General features: G+C 35.4%; 3 protein-coding genes and 1 non-coding gene across 4 annotated transcripts; 3 read left to right on the forward strand and 1 right to left on the reverse strand.

The window, feature by feature from the left end:
* The first annotated feature begins 682 nt into the window (after window positions 1–682).
* Window positions 683–844, forward strand: LOC126731973 (U1 spliceosomal RNA). The gene has a single exon (XR_007659175.1). It is a non-coding gene; the product is annotated as a U1 spliceosomal RNA (small nuclear RNA).
* A 2,996-nt stretch (window positions 845–3,840) lies between these two features.
* On the reverse strand, window positions 3,841–9,183 carry LOC126728513 (uncharacterized). The gene is made up of 3 exons (XM_050434321.1): window positions 9,124–9,183; window positions 5,120–5,317; window positions 3,841–4,770 (listed from the first exon to the last, which is right to left on the reverse strand). Exons 1-3 carry the CDS (start codon window positions 9,181–9,183, stop codon window positions 4,078–4,080), a joined length of 951 nt encoding a protein of 316 aa, XP_050290278.1. The 3' UTR covers window positions 3,841–4,077.
* A 41-nt stretch (window positions 9,184–9,224) lies between these two features.
* On the forward strand, window positions 9,225–10,904 carry LOC126728514 (uncharacterized). Its single transcript, XM_050434323.1, has one exon. The coding sequence runs from the start codon at window positions 9,225–9,227 to the stop codon at window positions 10,902–10,904; it is 1,680 nt and encodes a 559-aa protein (XP_050290280.1).
* Window positions 10,905–13,681: 2,777 nt separating this feature from the next.
* Window positions 13,682–14,655, forward strand: LOC126728515 (uncharacterized). Its single transcript, XM_050434324.1, has 2 exons — window positions 13,682–14,216; window positions 14,387–14,655. Exons 1-2 carry the CDS (start codon window positions 13,682–13,684, stop codon window positions 14,653–14,655), a joined length of 804 nt encoding a protein of 267 aa, XP_050290281.1.
* The last annotated feature ends 8,283 nt before the right edge of the window (window positions 14,656–22,938 follow it).

Consider the following 22,938-nt stretch of genomic DNA (forward strand, 5'->3'; position numbering starts at 1 on the left):
CATCAAGCCCACATTACCAGTCATCAAGTCGTGAACTCCTCCAAACGCAACCTCAAGGAGTCAAGGAATTCCACCAGCGGACTCTCACTGTCCTTGCAAGCCCAAGAGATCCACTCACCAAAACCCAACAGCCCCAGCAACAATTCTTTGCACCAATTGGTTTGGGCCAATTGGACCATAATATATCTAACAACTGGAACGTGCCACGTAAATGTTTGGAAGAAATTTGTTTCTTTGTTTTTTCTTCTTTGTTCTAAAAAGAAAAGTTGCCATACCCCATCTTATGGCAATGACTTCTGCAGCAAAGGAGAGGCAGTAACCAAAACAAAAATTGGATGGGAGGAAATTAAAAACTTTTAGTACATTCATTTGGTGGGTTCATGGGAGCATTTGGAAAGTTCATGAATTCAGCTTTTAGCTAAAGTTTAAAACATTCTGGGATTGATTTTGATTTGCTCCAAGACAAGGCACTTTTTTCTCCAAAGGGTACCATCTTTCTTTCCAAGTGGTAAAGTGGGATTTAAATGTTTTAAGCTGTGAGCCAACCTAGCCTCTTTCTACAATGAACCAAAATAATGTCAGGCTTTTTTTTTATTGTGGCAAAAAATCCCACATTGGAAAGGAACAAGCGGAATAAGGGCGAGAAGGTATTATAAAAAAGGAAACACTAGGAACGAGCAAAATACTTACCTGGACGGGGTCAATGGGTGATCAAAAATGCCCATGGCCTAGGTCAGTGACCTCCATTGCACTATGGGAGGGGTGCTGCCCTAAGGTCTGCCCAAGTGGCAGAGCCTACGTCGTAATTTGTGGTAGTGGGGGCCTGCGTTCGCGCGGCCCCTATCTAATTTTAGCTCAAATTTTAGGATCGAGTGATTACTGGATTCTAATAGCCACCAGTGAAAGAAAAGCCATAAAAATTGGCCTCCGACCAGAAATATATTTTAGCCTCAATAATCGGAATTCACTTTCACTGGTGAAAACTTTTCCTCCAATGAAAACAAACTAGGATGTCCCGTTATCACATCAAGCCCTGCATCTGCATCTGCAATTGAAGTTCGTGTTTAAATGCAAAATGTATGGGTGAAAAAGGCCATAGCCTCGCCCTTCAAGATCCGTTTGGAAAGGACCTCCTTAATTCCTTAAGAAATACATTCCCTCTCTTTCTCTTGAGTAATCTTTCTGTTTCCTTGCTCTTTTACCCTAGCAAGGGTCTTCACTTTGGCCTTTGTATTAGAAAGTGCATTAACATAAATACAACAGTAAATATAGGTAACACAAAAGTGTGTAAAACTATAAAAACTAGTCGCTAACCCGTGCGATGCACGGGAAAGCTATTGAAAATAATATTTTAAAAAGAATAATTTTATAAATTTTGTTTATATTGCATATTTATTTATGATAATTTAAAATATTATTTCAAATCCTATAACATTAGATCTTTCACAAACTATAAACAAAAATGTAATAAAAAGAAATTAAGATAGCATCACTTATATGTGAAGAAATATTTAAAAATATGTTTTCTTCTGGTTAAATGATGAGAAATGAAACTCAGCTTCAACTTTTATTCTATTATGACTACCAAGCCTTATATAAATGTTCCTTCTAAATTATTCCAAAGATTAATATAATAGTTTCCCCTTAGTTAGATACCCTACCCATATGCTTAGCTTAAATTTAGAAATACCCTATATCTTATATTAAAATAACTATCTTGAAACACAATTGTCATATATAGTAAGAATTTTCAAGCAAAGTCCTAATGCCTAAAGTTATTTTAGCAATATAAATTTAAGTTTCATTTCATTGCATTATTTGAACATGTTAGAAGAGAGTTAACTATTCTAATATGTTTTCATATTTGTAACATGGTAGTACCCAGTAGTTGATCTTTTGTCTCAATGAGTATTATGTAAAGGTCTGAATTTTGAAGAAAGGACACCAAACAATTTAGCATGATCCAAAACCTATTAATTAAAAGGGCCATTGATGATATAAACTAAACAATATTTTTTGAGTCAATCAAAGCAATGAACATACATGTATCAAACTCATAACATAGATAGGAACATAAAAATCCAATGCATCCAATAATCTACACCTAACCCCATCAATTTGTGAATTCATGATCAATTTATAATTCACCCATGATCCAATTCTACGCATCAATATGAAAATAATAATAATAATAATAACAAAGTAATGCAAATCCAGAACCAATAACCAAAAACAAAAGAAAAATATGGAAGAATCTTCAACCTCTAAAGGAAGAAGCCCAAGTTTAAAAACCACATTAAAGTATTCAACTTTTACCACAATAAGACACATAAACAATAAAAATATATCAGTACATATCTGAAAAATTGACAATTGCAATCAAATTCAAAAATCAAAGGGAAGAACATGTTAGTCTCACTATTCATTGGACTGTTTCTATAAAGAAAAATAGAGAGGAACTAAAAAAAAAAAAAAAAACAGTTCTTTCAGAAAATCACATGCCCAAACCTAAGCCTAAATCAAAACAAATTCAGATAAAATGCTCAAGCATAAATCATATTTAACTACATAATAATCTAGATAAAAAAAATAATAAATAAAAAAATACCGCCACAACTGCAGGGAAAGCATTCAAGTGCTTTTCGTCATCAACTATTCTTGCTTTATAGATTCGCACAAAAGACATAAGCAAAAGGGAAGCAAAAGTAGGCAGCAGAGAAAACTTCAGAATGAAAGTGCTCGGCTTGTCCTTGAAAAAAATTGCATACGCTTGGATAAAAAATACAGATAACGGGGTGAACCGCAAGATGGAGGGAGACCAATTGAAGTGGAGAGAGAGAGCAATATATAGAAAATAATAACAGGTAGATAGGTTTTCAATTGAAAGCAAATCAGAATACTTACCTTGGGTTTGGAATTTGCTTTTTAGAGGAAGCTGGCCTCAATTGCATATTCTTTGATTTTGACGGTGGGATTCAGATTTTGCTCTACTCGGAGACTGGCTTCAGCTGTAGACTGTTTGTATTTGTCGATGGAGAGCATGGGAAACAGAAGACAGAGATCTAGTGAATTGGTAAGATTAGAGAGTGGAGACGGAGTCAAAGAGAAGAGAATGAGTTGCATAATAAGTCTGGACCGTAGGGTATGAATTCTTCTTTTTAAGTGTCAGTCGAATATATATATTTTTGAGAATCTGTGTCAGTTGAATATAAAATTGAAAGAATAAAAAATACTGATGTGGCAGAATATAAAATCAAAATTTTTGCATTTTTTTTTTTTAAATAATGCTGACGTGGAAAATTGTGATGCTAGCAGAGGCTTCGATTTTATATATATATATATATATATAGATGAGTTAAGGTGAATTGTCCTACACTAGGACTTTATCAGAATAACTACCAAAGACGATCTCATTATAGGAATAGCATCCAATATGCCCGTTACAATTTGTGCATTGACCCAATGTTTTACGCATTGTGTTGCATCTAAAATGGTGTGCCCTGGTTTGCCTATAATCAAATCTCAAATCAACTGATATCAAAGTATAACAAAAAAATAAACAGCATAAAACAATTTCCCCTTCATAAAATTCTGCTCATATAAACAGAAAGCAAAAAACTTTGCTTGATAGGAAAATTAAACATAGAAAGGAATTCCAATGGGATACAACACTAAATTGAACACAAACATCTGAAATCCCAACAAAGTAGAGATGCAAGACAAATGGAATGGGAAAGAAAAAGACAACTTGAAGTAGATTTTTTGAAAGCACCACAAAGTAAAATTTGAAGTACACAATTGAGGAACAACAATCAATTTATAGTACACAAACCAGGGAGGGAGGTTGCACAAATCGAGTTTCATCATTATGCAATTGATTGTGGATGCAAAATCTTGTTTTTCAGCAACAGGAATATATAGTCTGCCCCCATGGAACTAAATATATGAATCACAGTTGATAGAGAAACTGCTTCAGGAGACTTAATCTGCTGTTGTAACTCTTCATCAGCATTCTCAAAAATTGATCTCAGCCACTCCTGGGGCTGGCATCCAAGTGATCATATGGCACTGCTGTCTTCATCCCTGGCCTAACAGCACACTGGCTGTCCACAATTCTAAAGTCCACTTGTGTCTCCTTCTTCCCTGGTGTTCTGCTCTTAACTCTTCCCAATTAAACAACAATGGCAATGAAAATGCACCCCAAGGGTTGAAATCCAAAACCTTAATCCGCTCATCCTTTGTAACATAAACATCAAATGTGTAATTCTCAGATTCAAATTTTAGCCTCACGTGATCCTCATAAAATTGCTTGATCAACCACTCAATATTACTTTTCTTCTCAAGAAGAACCGGGTAAAAAGTAGTGACATCACGCTGAGAAGTACCAACTAGATTTGACCCCATACAAAACAACGGATTTCCATCTCCGGCAGAAGGGATGGGTATCACTTGCAGAGTGCAACGAAGAAACTCGGGGGTTTTGACAATGACTTTATCAGTGCATGAATCATATGCATGACACAAATCATGGATCAAGGAGTCAGATACTCTTAGCAAGAGTGTAATCTCACTAAACGTGGTGCATTGGATTAGACCAGTGGTGCTTATCCAAGCTAAGTCTTTAGGTGCACTCCTATTCAATTTAGGAAAGACTGAACCCCCAAGTGATTCGACAGATTCCTTAATCTTCAATTCAAGTTCTGGGAAAGTAGGGGGTGGAAAAGGTTGTTCAGAAATAGGTAGAAGGAAAGGTCCAGAATCATCAAGAAGCTACCATTTATATGATGGTTTTGCTTATAATAAGTGGGGTAGGAGATTCAAACTAAAGTTCTCTGGATGGAGAGAACTAATTAATCTCACTAAACAACAAGACTTTTTAGCCCAATTTTAAAGATGGTTGTTTGAATACAACATTTAGAATAAATAACTTTTCTTCCAAAGTCTACATTACTCTTAACTTTATTAAAGTTAGTACACCAATGTTGTTTTTTTCCTCTTTTTTTGGATGAATTCTAATGGCATTTTTATTCATCGAAAATTAATGTCAGCTTTCTATTGGATTATATTTGAAGAGATGACAAATCTAAATATTTGGGGGATAGATAATTGTGACTACTACAAGCTTGATGCTATTTGCTGGATGGTTTGGGTTGGCACCATCAGCAAACAGGAAGGCCACGGCAGGATTAAAGCTTGAAGTGAGAGACTCTGGCCTACAGACTAGTGATCCCAGCTGGTTGCACTCTTGCAAATACTTTGGCACTGCTTGGCATGTGGAACTGTGGATCACCTTATCGGGGGTTGGGTTGTTCTTGGTCTTAAGAACATTGGTGCACTGTAAATTATCTTAAGCATCTTATTTTATTTCTTTCTTTCTTACGTGTTCCTATTTTCAACATTTGTTTGGTTTGATAACTCCACAAAAATTTGATTGGTAGCCAAAGCTTAGGATAATGAGAGTTTAAGATTGGGCTAGTTGGAGTTTCGTATAGGAATCTCCTTTGACTTTTCCATTTGCCAATTATAACGATCACACAATCAATCAATCACACATCACCCACACACACCCACACACATCACACAATCAATCAAATTGAGGCATCACAATCTCCTCCACTTAAATCTCTAACGTCCTCGTTAGGGCCCACTTTGTGAGGTAGTGTCTTCGAGCCCACACAAGGTTACCGGGCCGGCTCTGATATCATATATATAACGACCCAAGGAAAAGCGCTAGCCACATCTGTGCTATACCTTAAAAGGACTAGTCACAATTGAGGCTCCTTGTAGTTGTTAATAAAACTCAGCTCAACCCAGTAAATACCCGATATGGGACTTATCACACACCCACACACATCACACAATCAATCAAATTGGGGCATCACACCAATAATCGAAAACCTAAACAAGATTTTGAAAACAAAAGGAAAATATATTGCAAACTTCAGCTTTGATACCATAAAACTTGGCAAACACAAGGAGTCCTACATACAGATATGCATCTGACATACATATTGAATGTTGCATTTGTGAAAAAGGCAAAAAGTAGAAACAAAACCACAAGAAATTTAGAGTCCGTTTGGATACAGTTTATTTTGCTGAAAACTAAAAACACTGTAGCAAAATAATTTTTAAATGTGTGAATAGTGCCGTGTGACTCATTTTTAATGAAAAAGTTACTGAAAAGTAAGGTTTGTGGGTCCCATGAACAGTGCACGGGACCCAATGGCGTGCACTGTCCACCGCTTATTTTGTTGATGTGAACAGTGCACTGACAGAAAAGTCAAAAATCACGGCTCAAAAAAAAAAAAAAAAAAAAAAAAGAAATGCAGACGCAAAACACGCTACTTTTCATCCGTATCCAAACCCAGCTTTGGTTTTAAGGGATGACAAAAAGTCGCCTCTAATGCTTTAAATGTTGTCGCTATTAGTATTTGCGATGATGTTTGAGATCGACTAATAAGTCATTATTAATGATGACATTTTGGTTGCCGTTAATATGACACTGTTAGTGACAGTATTGTCATTATTTATACATATTAGTAACTGTATTGTGTGTCATCATTGAACACGACATAAAATATTAGCGATGACATAACATTGTCGCTAATAACATATTACTTTTTATATAATTTTCATTTTGAATTTTACATGAGTACCTGATAGAAAATAATAAAATACAATCCTTTGCATCAAAGAATTGTTCAATCACAAATACTCATATAAGCATTACAACTATTCAAACAATAAATACTCATAAGGGAAAAACAATACTCAAGTACACTATCATTTACATTCTTTAAATTTCACCCTATTCCCAAACACGTTAAAAAATACTGTCTCAAATAAAGTAATAACAACTTCCTCACGAGGTTATTCAACCTATACATCAAGTCATCAAGAGATGGATCTCCCATTGACGTTGTTTGTAGCCTAATACATGAGACATTTTTCCATGAAGTCAAAAGTATAACCAAATGTAAAGACCGACCAAAATAGATGTCAAAAATGATTACTAAATAGTATTAGTGTTTGAGTAAAACTTGAACCTTTATATTTTTCAAACATACCATAATTGAGAGAATATATGAATTTTTATCAACAAGCCAGGGGCGGAGCCACATAGTGGCTTGGGGGGGCCGTGGCCCCTGCAAAAAAAAAAAAAAAAATTTCCCATTAGACTATGAAGAAAAAATAATTAGGCCCCCCCAACCTTAGACAGCCGGCCCCCCCTACCAATTTCTCACCCATTCTCCCAAGCCTCAATCAAAAATTAGGAACATCCTCAAATTTTAAAAAAAAAAAAAAAAAAAAAAAAAAAAAAAAAAAAAAAAAAAATTACAGAGAAGCCCATGGCAAGCTAAGCCCACGGTGAGCCCAGTAGCTCGCTCACGACAAGCCCACGCATTCTCAACCCAAAAAAAAAAAAATTACAGAAAATCCAACCATCACGTCGCTGGCAGAGAAAGCATACCCCAATGCCCAATACTGCCTATACAGAGCAAATCAAACTCAACAGCAATCCAAACACAGAGAACACAGAGAGACAGAGGTTTTTATCTAAAAAAAAAAAAATCCCCAATACACAAATAAAAACCAAACCCCAGCAAACCCACGGTCACGTCGCCGCGACGCCGCAGCTCGCTCGTCATTGCCGTCGTCGCTCGCCCCTCACGCAGATCGCAGATCGCAGATCGCAGATCGCAGATCGCTCTGCCTCTACTCTGGTGCTCCCTCCGGCCCTCCCTCAAGGTATTTCTCTCTTTTTCTCTCTCTCTTTATCTCACTGTCACTGAAATGAAAAATGAAATGAAATTTTTGTAGATCGTAGACGCCAGACGGTAGATCGGTCATCACTCATCGGAGATCTGTCGTTGTCGTTGCTTCCTCCGCTCTGGCTTCGGCAGTCCGGCCCTCTCTTAAGGTTTTTCTCTCTGACTCTCTCTCAGTCTCTCTTTCTCTCTCTCTGAATGACCGAATGGAAAAATTGAAATGAAATCTCTCTGAGTCTCTTTAGTCTTTATTCTTTAACTTTAATAGCATCTCACTCTTTTATTGGTTGATTTTTACTTTTTTTCTGTTTGTCTTTATAAATTTGTCTTTATCTTATCCAGTTATTCCTTTTTGTTGGTCAATGGTCAGTGTGTTGGTTTTTAGTGTAAACCAACATTATTAAATAATAATTAATATTTATTCAAAAGCTAATAATTAAATTATTAGCTATCATTTATTGCAATTTTTTAGGAATTGTTTAATTGTTTATTGCTATATTTTAGGAATTGTAGCAAAGGATACGTGTTTCACTCTTTTAAGACTATTTCTTAGGAATTATTTAATCATTTATTGCTGTAGTTGACTTCAACTTTATCTCTTTAGTATTTTATAGCCCGTATGTTTCCGCAGTTTATAACTTTTGTGCGTTACATACTGGAATGAAACTCTCATTCCAAAATAACGCGTAATTTACTGTACAATTGGAAACAAATCGGCAAAGAGTTTTATTAATTGTTACGTACATACGCGTATTTTACGTGTAACATACGCGTAATTACCAACTAGGATTAAAGCATTATAATTAATGACAAATAAATTAAAGCAATATAGTTTATTGTTACGCTAAACAACAATAATTAAATTAACCAATACATTATAAAAGACAAATTAATTAAATTATTTTTGTTTTTGTTTGAGGGGTTATTATTAATTAAAGTTGTATTAAAAATGGGTTGACTATTTAAATTATAGTGAAAATTTTGTTTTTTTCTTGAGTATGAATAACATTCATATAACTAAGCAAAAATTTATAATTAAAATTTTATTTTTTAAAATTCTTTTCAGGTTAAGTTTTGAGTCATATTCTTAAAGCTAAAAGAATTATGAGCAAACGAAAAACAATTGATGCATTCTTTAAGAAAAAAGATGTTAGCAATTCAGAAATTAGGACACCTGTGGCTATAGAAACAAATGTTAATACTTCGATGCCTAATGAACACCCCTCCAAATGTCCAAAACTTCAATCTGAAGAGATAGATCGTGATCCAGGAACACGTAAACAAATATGTGAATTTCCTATCAACAAATAAGATGAAATCCGACGAGCTTATCTCATAGAAAGTCCATACCAACCTGAAGATATAGTCTGTCCATACAGTAATGATACTCATCGTCGTCGATTTCAACCTTCATGGTTTGTTTCACATAAGGATTGGTTGGAATACTCACCTTCAATGGATGCATTATATTGTCTACCTTGCTACCTTTTTAGTAAGAAACCAATAGGTCGTCCCGAATCAGATGTATTCATTTCAACAGGTTTTAATAATTGGAAAAAGGTGAAAGATGGAATGAATTGTCCTTTAATTCGTCATGAAGGGAAAGAACCAAACTCTCCACATAAAATTGCTGTGAAATGTTGCGAGGATTTAAAGAATTATTCACGACATATTGACAAGCTAATTGAGAAACAAACGTCAAAAGAATTAGAGAATAATCGATTGCGGCTCAAAACCTCAATAGAGTGTGCTCAATGGCTAGCATTCCAAGCTTGTGCTTTTAGAGGTCATGATGAAAGCCTTGATTCAAAAAATAGAGGCAATTTTATTGAATTGATAAAACTCACATCAACTTTTAATGACAAAGTAGCTAGTGTTGTCTTGGAAAATGCTCCTGGAAATGCCAAATATACATCACCCACAATTCAAAAGGAGATTTTGCATATTCTTACTAATAATGTGCGAAATGCTATTCGTGAAGAAATTGGGGATGCAAAATTCTGCATTCTTGTTGATGAAGCCCGGGATGAGTCGAAGAGAGAGCAAATGGCCATCATTTTGAGGTTTGTTGATAAAGAAGGTTTCATTAAAGAGCGTTTTTTTCATGTTGTGCATGTTAGAGACACTACTGCATTGGCTTTAAAGAATGAGATATGTGCTGTCCTTTCTTATTATAACCTCCACATTGAAAATATTCGAGGTCAAGGATATGATGGGGCTAGTAACATGCGTGGTGAATGGAATGGATTACAAGCTCTTTTTCTTAAAGATTGCCCATATGCTTATTATGTACATTGTATGGCTCATAGGTTGCAATTAGCTCTAGTTACAGCATCTAGAGAAGTAAAAGATGTTCATCAATTATTTGATCATTTGGTTAATATTATCAATATTGTTGTTGGTTCTAGTAAGCGTAATGATGAATTGCAACATGCTCAAGCAGAACAAGTTGAGAATATGATTGCTTCTAATGAAATTGAGACTGGAAGAGGTGCAAACCAAATTGGTACTTTGCAACGAGCTGGAGATACTAGGTGGGGATCTCATTTTCAATCTATTTGTAGTTTGATTAAAATGTTTGATGCTACTTGCAAAGTTATCAACACTATTTCTGAGGAAAGGGCTAATTATAAACAACGCGGTGATGCCGAGGGAGCTTATCAGGTATTAACATCATTTGAATTTATTTTAATCTTGAATTTGATGAAAGAGATAATGGGAATTACTAATGTTCTTTGTCAAGCTTTGCAACAACATTCTCAAGACCTTTTAAATGCCATGCATTTAGTTTCAACTACAAAATCACTTATTCAAAAGTTGAGAGATGATGGATGGGAGCCTTTACTTGCTAGTGTTATATCATTTTGTGAGCAACATAAAATTGATATTCCAAATATGAATGCTCGTTTCACTAAAGGTCGAGGTAGATATAGTCGTCAAGATGACGATTTAACAATGGAACATCATTTTAGAATTGGCATATTTACAGTTGCAATAGACTTTCAATTGCAAGAATTGAAAAGTAGATTTTGTGAGCTAATAACGGAACTTGTCATTCTTAGTTCAGCTTTAAATCCCAAGGATGCTTTTAGATTATTCAAAATTGTTGATATATGCAATTTGGTTAAGAAATAATCCTCAAGATTTCACTGAACATGAACAAGAACTTTTGGAGTCTCAATTGGGACATTATGAGCTTAATGTGATAAAACATCCAGATTTTCAGAATATGAGTACAATTTCCGAGCTATGTAGGGGATTAAAAATTTCAGGAAAGTCTAAAATCTATTTTTTGATTGATAGACTTATTCGTCTTGTGTTGACCCTTCCAGTTTCTACAGCAACTACAGAACAAGCTTTCTCAGCTATGAAGTTGTTAAAAACAAGACTTCGCAATAGAATGGAGGATGAGCTTTTGGCAGATAATATGATAGTTTATATAGAGAAGGAAATTGCAGGGAATTTCACTATAGAGATGATAATGGATGAATTTTATTCCATGAAAAATCGTCGTCAGGCATGATTTGATTCGGTTGATGACCCGACCTGATTTGAATAATAGGAGATTTACTGAGGCTTAGTCCATGGAGCGGAGGCTTGGGCCGACAAAAAATTTTTGGCCCGTTTTGTAACCCATTGTGAATCCTGTGCGCAGGATATAAAAGCCCTTTTTTTTGGTGATTAGGGTTTTGTCTTGTTGTTGTTTTTGAGAAAGAAAAACACTGTAGCCGCACATTGTAATTTTCTTTGATAATAGTGAAATTCCTGCAACTCTGTGGACGTAGGCAAATTGCCAAACCACATAAATACTGTCTTGTGCGTGTGATTGTTTTACTTTTGGCGTTTTGTTTTCTCTTTTTTTTTTGTTTCTCACAGGTTTGAAATTTCGGTTGAATTCCCATCATGTTCAATTATATAATAATATATGAAAGTTGATAATTTTGTATCCAATAAACTTAAGAATTATAGTTGGTATATCTCTGTTACAACCCGGCCCCCCCTAGAGCTAATTCCTGGCTACGCCCCTGCAACAAGCTATATCTGACAAAACTTAAACTGCATCAAGACTCATTGTCCAAAAGCAATAAGTCCAAATTCCAAAACAATACAACTGAACGCAACCTCAACGATATAACATAACTTAATATTTACCTCAAGTTTAACCAATATGTGACTATATGCAACAATTTTCTATGAATTACCTAGGGAAAAAAATCACCGTAAACTACCTATCATAATTAGTCATCACACAAGTTATTTGACACGTATTTTTCTCTAATTGACCCTAACCAGTTACTTGCACTTTTCTAACTCACTGTTGACCATTGTCTTATACTGCAAATGAGAAGAAAATTAATGATAGGGTAGGAATGAAAAATTCCCCCATCAGTCTAACAAGGCTCGACATTGTCCCTAGCACTTGTATAAAATATTTCTCCTTAGTGCTCTAAACCTCTTCACCAACTAATTTTTCCTTTATTAAATTATGCACAATTAAAATAAACTTTAATTAAATAATTTTTGCAAGTAATTAAATAATATAAGTACACTATATAAAAGAGTCATATTTCTTCATGTGGGTTATCTTATAAAATTCCACATTTCTGATCTATTGTCCACTTTGCTTTTAATGCACATAATAAAGATATAGTACACTATAATTATTATATAATAATATAATATTAAATTATTGTAGCGTCCTCCAAATAAGCAAATAAATTATTTGGATCCACAAATATTAATGACAAATATTAATAGCAATCAACATTTAGAGGATTAATGAAAAAAAATAGCAATCAACATTTAGAGGATTAACAATTATAACAAAGAGCATATTAAAATATGTTTGTGTTCAAATTAAATTATTGACATTTTAGTTTTATGAAGATCTATCTTCCAGTTGTATTTTTAAAATAAATTGCAAAAAACTTTCTCATTTATTTGTGACAAATCCACATGGTCTCTATTATTTATGAGTTTGGTCTATTCTAAACATGAATTCTTATCAACAAAATCTCAATATTAATAAAAATTACATTAATATATATACACACACATGCACGTACATACTAAATATGAGCTTTGATGATTGTTGCATAGACAATGGAAGAGATTTCCGTATTAACTTTTTGTGATAGCCGCCATTCAAGAATATTAATAATAAAAACTCTCTCTAAATAAACTATGTTTTGATATTATTAACAAAAAAATAGAGATTAATCACAATGAGGTGGCTCTATTTCTTATATACAAAGCAGAGCACCAAAAAAAAAAGAAAAAAAGAAGCCTATTCTTCAATGAACAATTTTGATACATTATGTAAACATTAGGGTCAAAAAATGGTAACTAAGCCAAATTACATATTTAAAAATATGAATGAACATATTTATGTTTAGGTTTATGTTTAGTTAGTTTTTTTTTTATTATCTAAATATTGTATTCAAAATAAATGGTTCTCAATTTGCTATATCAGTAACCCTTCAGGATTTTTAAAATGTTATATGAAGAGTAAACATACGTTAGAATTTATTATGCATCTTATGAAAATTACAATAAAAAAAGAAGAAGATAAAACTTAATTTATGGGCCTCAGATAACCCCATGATTCTATTAGAAAGAATCTCGAAATTACCTTTGTAAGCTACCATTGTAGAAGTTTGCTTGAGAAGAGTCAAAAAATAAATAAAATTTATAATTCCCAAGGGCATGGATTTCGAACACTTATTGATTGATTTAATTGAGCAAACATTCATTTGTAATTTGTTGGTAGAATTGATTGAACACAATATTTCAATGAACCAGAACCCATTCCCAAACCGTAAAAAACACCACAAGAAGTTGAGATCGTCCCAAGAGATTCAACGAAGGTATTGAAGATTGGAACAGCACTCCCAGCTTCAGAGAAAGAGAAAATGATCTCCTTCTTAAGGGCAAACCAAGATGTCTTCGCTTGGAAACACGAGGATATGCCCGGGATTGATAGGAAGATCATACAGCATCGTCTCAACGTCAACCTAGAATGCAAACCTATACAGCAGAAAAGGAAAATATTTGCACCAGAACGCAACAAAACTGTAACTAAAAAAGTAGAGAAGCTGCTGGAAGTTGATTTCATCAAGGAAGTCTTCTATCCAGACTGGCTAGCAAACGTGGTCATGGTAAAAAAGAGCAACGGTAAGTGGAGAATGTGCGTCGATTTCACAGACCTGAATAAGGCTTGCCCAAAAGACAGCTTCCTCTTGCTAAGGATTAACCAACTAGTAGACTCAACTGCTGGACACAAGCTATTGAGTTTCATGGATGCGTTCTTTGGTTACAACCAGATTCTTATGGACGAAGACAATCAAGAGAAGACCTTGTTCATCGCTAGCCAAGGGTTATACTGCTACAAGGTTATGCCCTTTGGACTGAAGAACGCAGGAGCCACCTACCAAAGATTGGTGAACCGTATGTTTTCTCACCAATTTGAAGGAATGTTGAGGTATACGTGGATGATATGCTTGTGAAAAGCAAGGACGAAGCCAACCACTTGGACGATCTCAAAGAAACCTTCAACACACTACGTAAGTACAATATGAAATTAAACCCTACAAAGTGTGTTTTTACTGTGGCTTCAGGAAAATTCTTGGGATTCATGGTGTCCCAACGGGGAATAGAGGCAAATCCAGACAAAGTAAAAGCAATAATCGAAGTCAAATCTCCAAAAACAATGAAGGAGGTACAGAGCTTGATAGGGAAAGTTGCAGCCCTAAACAGATTCGTCTTTAGGGCAACAGACAAGTGCATGCCATTTTTCAAGGTATTGAAAAAAGCCTTTCAATGGAATGACGAATGCGAAGAAGCCCTTGCCAAGTTAAAGGAGTACTTGACGAAACCACCTCTATAGAGCCCCATAGTGATGGGAGAGAAGCTGTTCCTCTACTTAGCAGTATCCAATACTGTAGTAAGTTCAGCACCAATCAGAGAAGAAGGGAATGTTGAGAAGCCAGTTTATTATACCAGTCAGGCTTTCTAACGAGCAGAAGCAAGTTACCCAAGGATGGAAGAGATAGCTTTTGCATTATTGGTCGCCTCTAGAATGCTCCGTCCTTATTTCCAAGCACACCCCATCGTTGTCATAACAGACCAACCCATAAGAAAGACGATGAACAAGATAGATGTAGCAGGACAACTCATTCAATGGGCAATTGAATTAAGCCTGTTTGACATCGAATATCGGCCTCAAGCAGCAATCAAAGCCCAAGTACTGGCGGACTTCATTGCAGAATTTACTTACCCCTACAATGTAGAAGAACTGACCATGGAAATATGGACGATCCAAACAGATAAGTCATCCACGAAGAAAGTGGGAGGAGCAGGAGTAGTTCTTATACCTCCAGAAGGAGAAACACAGAAGTATGTGGTCAGGTTATAGTTCATAGCAACAAATAACGAGGTAGAGTACGAAGCGTTGCTAACAAGGCTGAGTCTAGCAAAGGCTCTAGGAGCAAGGAACCTTATCGTCCAAGCTGATTCTCAGCTAATAATTGAACAAGTGAAGGGAGATTATGAAGCCAAAGAAGAAAGGATGCAAAAGTACTTAAAGATCGTCCAAAGACTCTCACAGCACTTTGATAGTCTGGACTTTGTGCAAATCCCTTGAGCCAAAAATTCAGAAGCGAACTTTCTAGCAAGATTACCCTCGTCGAACAATTACAATGCGACCTCCGAACTATGTGTAGAAATAAAGGGGCAGTCGAGCACAGAAGGTGAGCAAGTTATGAAGATAAAAGAGCAAAACGAGTGGATAATTCCCATCATCCGTTTCTTGAAAGAAGGATGGTTCCCCGAAGATAAGATAGAGGTAAGGAAGATACAGATCAGGCCAACTCGCTTCGTCATTATTGACAACATGTTGTACAGACGAGGGTATTCACTCCCATATCTAAGATGCGCCAGTTCACAAGAAGCAGATTATGTGCTCCGTCAGATACATGAGGGAACCTGTGAAACCACGTTGGGGTAAGATCTTTAGCAAGAAAGGCGCTTAAAGCAGGATATTACTGGCCAACCCTACAGAAAGACGCATACAACATCGTCAGAGCATGCGAAAAGTGTCAACGCTTTGCAAATGTCCAGACCAGACTAGGAGAGACGATGACACCCATCTCCTCACCATGGCCCTTCGCCCAATGGGGAATTGATATTATGGGTCCATTCCTTCTAGGGAAAAAGCAACTCAGATTTCTAATAGTCGCAATTGATTACTTCACAAAATGGGTAGAAGTAGAACCAGTGACGACAATAACAGATGCTAAAATCACAAGCTTTGTGTGAAAAAACATCATTTGCAAGTTTGGAGTCTCACATGTCATAATATCAGACAATGGAAAGTAGTTTGAAAATCTTAAGTTTCGAAAATTTCGCCAAGATTTAGGAGTTAAGAATCACTATTCTTCTCCAAGACACCCTCAAGCCAACGGCTAGACAAAAGTGACGAATAGAAGCTTGCTCAAAATTATCAAAACTAAACTTGAGGTGGCAAAGGCCTGAAGAACTACAAAATATCCTTTGGGCATATAGGATGACCACAAGAGTTCCAACAAGAGATACACCATTTAGACTGACATTTGGCACTGAGGCCATCATACCGATGGAAGTAGTAGGACTGACGAGCTACCGAGTCATAACATATGAAGACTAGAAAAATCAGCAAGAGCTTAACAGCAATCTGGACCTAATTGACGAAGTTAGAGAAGAAGTTATGAAGCGAATGGCCAAGCATAAGGAAGTAATGGCCAGATACTATAACAGAAAGGTCAAGGTGAGAAGGTTCAACACAGGAGACCTCGTCCTTAGGAAGGTGTCACAAGCAACAAAGGACCCATCCCAACAAAAACTTGGACTAGCCTGGGAAGGCCCCTACGAGGTAATCTGTCATTCCAGAGAAGGCTCTTACTACCTGAAGTCTTTAGACAGCCAGGAACTACCTCGACCATGGAACATAGAACTACCTTGAAGAAGTACTACCAATAAGAGACGCTTTACATTTCAAGTTACTTAATTTTCATATCAGTATGTATGACAACCATTACTTTCATCATTCATAAAGTCAATAATACACGAAAGCATCATCCATGCGTATTTATCAATGATTATCCATGATTTTCCATGTATAATACGTGTTTTTCAATGATTACCCATGATCTATCACTATCAAAATGTGTGCAACGCTAAGGAGTCATCCTTGGGAGATGTCTCAAGGACCTCCATCATTGATATTTCGAATCGAAAGCTATTCACGCACAATAAATGACATCATAGCGTACCAAAGTCGACTAAATCAGAGTTGTTCAAACGCAACCAATATAATCGTCATTCAAGACAAAACAAAAAAATGGTTAACCTAGAAGACGCTCCAATACCACGACTCTAAGTCACGAGTAGAGCGCAAAATCGTCATTCAAACATGACTCAATAAAAAGCTGTTCAAACACAGCTAAAAATACTAAGTTGTTCAAATACAACTAAGATCGTCATTTGAACATGACTCAATAAAAATCTGTGTTTGAAATCATTCGAACATGACTCAATAAAAAGCTGTGTTTGTTCAAACACAACTAAAAAATACTAAGTTGTTCAAACACAACTAGGATCGTCATTCAAACATGACTCCATAAGAAGCTGTTCAAACACAACTAAAATATACTAAGTTGTTCAAACACAACTAAGATCGTCATTCAAACATGACTCAATAAGAAGCTGTTCAAACACAGCTAAAAAATACCAAGTTGTTCAAACACAACTAAGATCGTCATTCAAATGTGACCCAATAAAAAGCCATTCAAGCAACGCTAAAAAATACTAAGTTGTTCAAACACAACTATGACCGTCATTTGAGTATGACTCCATAAAAAGCTGTTCATATACAAGCTAAGTATGAAAAAGCTGCTCAAGTGCAAGCTAAACATAAAGGTTGTCTCAACTAACATCATCACAAAGGGTTGTCCAAGCATAAAGGAGTTGTATCCATAAACCTATCTACCATCGTCAAAGGAATTGTTTAGTTGCCCAAAACAACAGGCCCAAAAAGAAATATTGTTCTTTCCTTGCAAGGAAATAAAAAGAAAAAGGTAAAGTTACTGCTCATCAGGGACAGGGTCTGTAGGGGTTATAACAGTGGCCTCCTTCATTCCTTCAGCAACGTCTATGGTTTCCTCCATCACATTCTCTGTAGTAGCCTCAGCAGACAGGAGCTCATTCTCAATGTCGTCCATGGCCAAACCAGAAAGGTCCAGGCTAGGGTGGTGTTTTGCCATCCATTTCACGAGAAGATCAAAGTCCTCCACGTAGTACTTGCATAATTCATCACAGTACTCGTCAAAGTCTTTGAAATCCTGTATCGCTGTGGCCCCAACATTCTTCAACTTTAGCTCCAGGTCACCAATCTACTTGTCCTTCAGCTTGCAGAAGTCCTTCTCCACTTAGGCTCTTCTCCAAGGCTACCACGCGCTCCTTGTCATTCTCAGCTTCGGCAGTAAGGATAGCAACCTTGTTCTTAAGCGTCTCATTCTCAGAAGATAAAGACTTGACCAAAGGCTCAGACGTGGCCACCTTCTTTTCTAAATCCAAGAGCTTCCCAAAAATGAATAAGGACTCCCCCAAAGCCTATAAAGAAATTTTCTCTCAGTAAAAATAAAAATAAAAAAGCAGAGACGACCAACAACACATACCTGCACAAGCTTTTGGATGTGAGATGACATCACCTCACCAGATGACTTCACCATCAAAGGGCTCAGATCGTGCATAGAAAGCGTTTCATGGGCCTTCAAAGCTACTGTGTCAGCGTCATCCCAAAAGGTAGGAAGGAAGGATTTACCACTAGCTCTTTTCTTCTTCTTAATCTCCTCCCCACCAGAGGAAATCATCTCCAATGACAAAGTAGGAGAGGCAGGGCGCTTAGTAGGTGAGGGAGCAGGAGGAATTGTTGTCACAGAATCTTTCTTAGAAACATCACCAATCTTCTTCTTAGATAAGAAACCATTGACGGTTCCACCCTTGGCCTTCTTCTCTTGAGCCTCAGCTAATTTCTATTTGCTAAACCTAGTTGTCATTCCTGAAAGGACGAAACAAAAGTTAAGAGAGAGAGAGAGAAAGAAAAGAAGAAAAGAATGAAGGCAGAAACATGCACTCTTTTTCACAATTTCCAAAATTTTTCGAACCTTAGTGGATGGTTTCGGACCCAGAAAGTGTAAAGACAAAGTCTGAGGAGAAACGAGCTCGTCAAAATCCTTGACAGACTCGAGATACTCCTTTACTTTCTCAACACGATACTGGTACCTCTTCTTTAGACAAGGATGCTAGGAAATAGCAAAATAAAAGCAACAGTTAAGCCATCTATCATCATCACACATAAAGAAAGAGAAAAGCAATTGAAAAGACGAGAAAGACGAACCAGACAGAGGAACTCCCCAACTATGTAAAAACTTGGGGGCTTCGTCCAAGTCCTCACCAAGGACGAACTCCCAATCACTTCTAGAGACAAAAAAGAATTTTGGCTTCCAGTTTCGGAAAGATGATGGGTAATCAAGGATTAACCTAGAAGCCTTATCCCACGACTTAAACTCATAATAGCCGGAGTCCTTGGATTTTCTCAGACAATAAAAATGAAGGAATTCGTCCCTCCTAATGACATCCCCATCATTGGCGAACATCCATACCACCATATAAGAGACGAGAATTCGCCAGGAGTTAGGCACTAACTATGTCGGAGCAAGATGCAAGTAAGAAAAAAGTTCCCTAACAAAGGGATGAATAGGGAAACAAAGGCCACTAGTAAAATCGGCCTCACAAAAACAAACCTCATCGACATAGGAGTGACAAGCTCTTTTTCGTCACTCGGGATCCTAATTTTTACAGAATCAAGGAACTTAAATCTATCCCTGATCCGCTACTCGTCCTTCCCCGTGAGGGAACATGAGATAGTCTAAGCTTTATAGGGGTGGAAACAGAAGTAGCTTCCAAGATCACGCGATCATTAGATGAAGATAACCTCGTCTCGAGATCACTAGACCTCACTTCAGACATCTTTAATAACCTAGCTACCCCAGTAGAACGAAAAATTAGAGGGGATAACGAAGAAATAACGGAAGTGTATGGAAAATTCACCCCTACAAAGAAACTAACTCTCTCAAGACACTCCCCCTCTATAGACTTAAGCAAACAACTTAAATGAGCAAAAAAGAAAGCTATCGAGGGACAAGCTACCCTAATAGTAGAATAATCTACCATGGAAGAACCAAAAAAGAAGCAAGAACACAAAGGACTTACGAGGGAATGCAGGACAGAGAAAGGGAGCTCGAAGAAGAAACAAACCCTAGAACAGAAACTGAATAAGGAAAAAATACAAAGAAAAGGAAAAAGGAGGGAAAAATGCAAAACAAGTGGCCAAAACACGCGAGGGAAAACCGAGACATGTCCACACGATGAGTGCATCCTAGCCGTACACATGGCATTCAACTGCTCAAACATCAAAACCATCATAAATGCGTAGTACATGGAATACGAAGCGCCAGACAGATTTGTTCTTATCTCGTCTAAAAGACAAGAAAACGAACAAAGGGGGCAACTGATGAACCAAAAATTTATGGTCGTCATTACACGAAGATCGTCATTCACCCAAAGAAGACGTTACACATTTATTACGCAAATTGATGACGAAACGTAACGGACGAAGCAATGGTCACAGAATAAGCTATAATATCCAGACAAAGATTCTGTAACGCACTAGTCATTGAGCATAAATGCAGCACATCATTGCCCATCAATGAGGCACATAACTATAAAAGAGAAGACAATAGAAGTTAAAGGTACACACAAATACTCTACGAAATCACTCTCAACTCGTTTTCTTTCCAGAATCTTTCTCCTTTACCGACTTAAGCATCGAAGGTAGTTTGGCTAACGCCACACCAGCGTGTTACTCTTCCCCCCAGTTCATTTTGTAGGATTCTCACCTACAGAGACGATCCCATTCACATCATCGTCCATTTGCTATGATTAGGAGCTCAACTGTTGATTTTTGCATCATCAAAGATCGTTAACATTTAGTTTTATGAAGATCTATCTTCCAGTTATATTTTTCAAATAAATCAAAAAAACATTCTCATTTGTCAGTGACAAATCCACATGCTCTCTATTATTTATGAGTTTGGTCTATTCTAAACATGAATTCTATTGACAAAATCTCAATATTAATAAAAATTACATTGATATATATATATATATATATATGAGCTTTGTTGATTGTTGCATAGACAATGGAAGAGATTTCCATATTAACTTTTTATGGTTTGTGGTAGCCACCATTGAAGAATACTAAAAAAAAAAAAAAAAACTCTCTAAATAAACCGTATTTTGATATTATTGACCAAAAAAAAAAGAGATTAATTATAATGAGGTGGCTCTATTTGTGGAGGACAAAGAGAGAGAGAAAAAAAAAAATATAAGTAGTCTATTCTTCAATGAACAATTTTGAAATATTGGGTAAACAATAGGGTCAAAAAATGGTAACTAAACCAAATTTTCATATTTAAGAATATGAATGAACATATTTATGTTTACGTTTATGTTTAGTTAGTTTTTTTTTTTTTTTTTTTTTTTATATCTAAATATTGTATTCAAAACAAGTGGTTCTTAATTTGCTATAAAAATAACCCTTTAGGATTTTTAAAATGTTATACAAAGAGTAAAATATGTTAGAATTTATTGTACATCTTATGAAAAAAAAAATTATAACAAGAAACAACTGAAAAAGCAACTCAATTTATGGGCCTCAAATAACCCCATAATTTTATTGGAAAGAATCTCGAAATTACCTTTGTAAGCTACCATTGTAGAAGTTTGCTTGAGACAAGTCAAAAATTAAATAAAACTTATAATTCCCCCACATACACTTAATTTAATACATGTTTCTTACCCCCCCCCCCCCCCCCCCCCAAAAAAAAAATAAACAATACATCTTTGTTGTGTCTCGTTCTCACTCATTCTTGGGTTCAAATAGTTGAAATGTTGGGAAAGATCATAACTCTACTCCATTTACATATCTTAACATCCAGGAATTCTTTAGTAGAATGTTTCCAGTCAATATATTCAGAGCAATGATAAATAGTAGTTGACTTATTTTGTATATGATGTTGTATCAAACACGTGGAATACAAATTCATTGTTTTATTACTATGTTGTCACCAAATAAATGAATAGTGCTAATTATTATATTACAAAATCTCATATTCCTTGTAATACTTATCTCTATCCATTAATTTTTATGCGTCCCAATTGCTTCTATTTTCTTATGCTTAAAATGTTTATTTAAATTTCAACATGCAATGAACCTACTGTTGACAACTCAAAATAAATTATACCAAAAAAATTAAATTATATCATATATTCCTCATTATAAATAGCATAATGAATAATGAGAAATGTTTAATTTTTATAGTGGGTTCTGACTTCGAGGAAGAGAGGTTGAAATTAATTGTCTTACTAATAAACATAAACATATAATAATGTTCACGGAGCCTAGAAACCATTTTATAAATCGTGAGCTCCAAGTATCATCCAAAAATGAAAGTATTAAAAGAAAAGAGAATGGACTTTGAAAACTTATTGATTGATTTAATTGAGCAAGCATCCATTTGTAATTTGTAGAACACAATAATTCATATGGCAAGTTTCAAATTATGGTTAACAACAATACTTGTAAGAATTATAGAAAAAACAAATTAATTTAAAATATCTTCAAGGATTAACCTTATTTGAAAGGTCTCATACTTACAGTCTAAAATTATTTTATACATTACAAATATAGGAAAACTTTAGTGTAAATAGCTTAATGTTTTCATATAATGGTGTTAGAAATTTTTATATATTCCCAAGTTTATTTTGAATACAAAGTAACATATGTTTATAAAATGGAAAAAAATGTTTATGTGTACGTATATTAAACTTTGTTTAAAATCTTTATTAAAAAAACAATTTAAATTTTTTACATAATGGTAACCCTTTTAAAATTTTTTAAAATTTCTATGAAAAAAAAATTATTTTTCTAGAATTTATTTGAAAAGTTAGAAAAATAGATAACAACATAAATTCTCAAATTCTCAAATATAAAAAATAAAAAGTCTTTGAG

This window comes from Quercus robur, chromosome 5 (genome assembly GCF_932294415.1).
Source record: "Quercus robur chromosome 5, dhQueRobu3.1, whole genome shotgun sequence".
NCBI classification, from domain to species: domain Eukaryota; kingdom Viridiplantae; phylum Streptophyta; class Magnoliopsida; order Fagales; family Fagaceae; genus Quercus; species Quercus robur.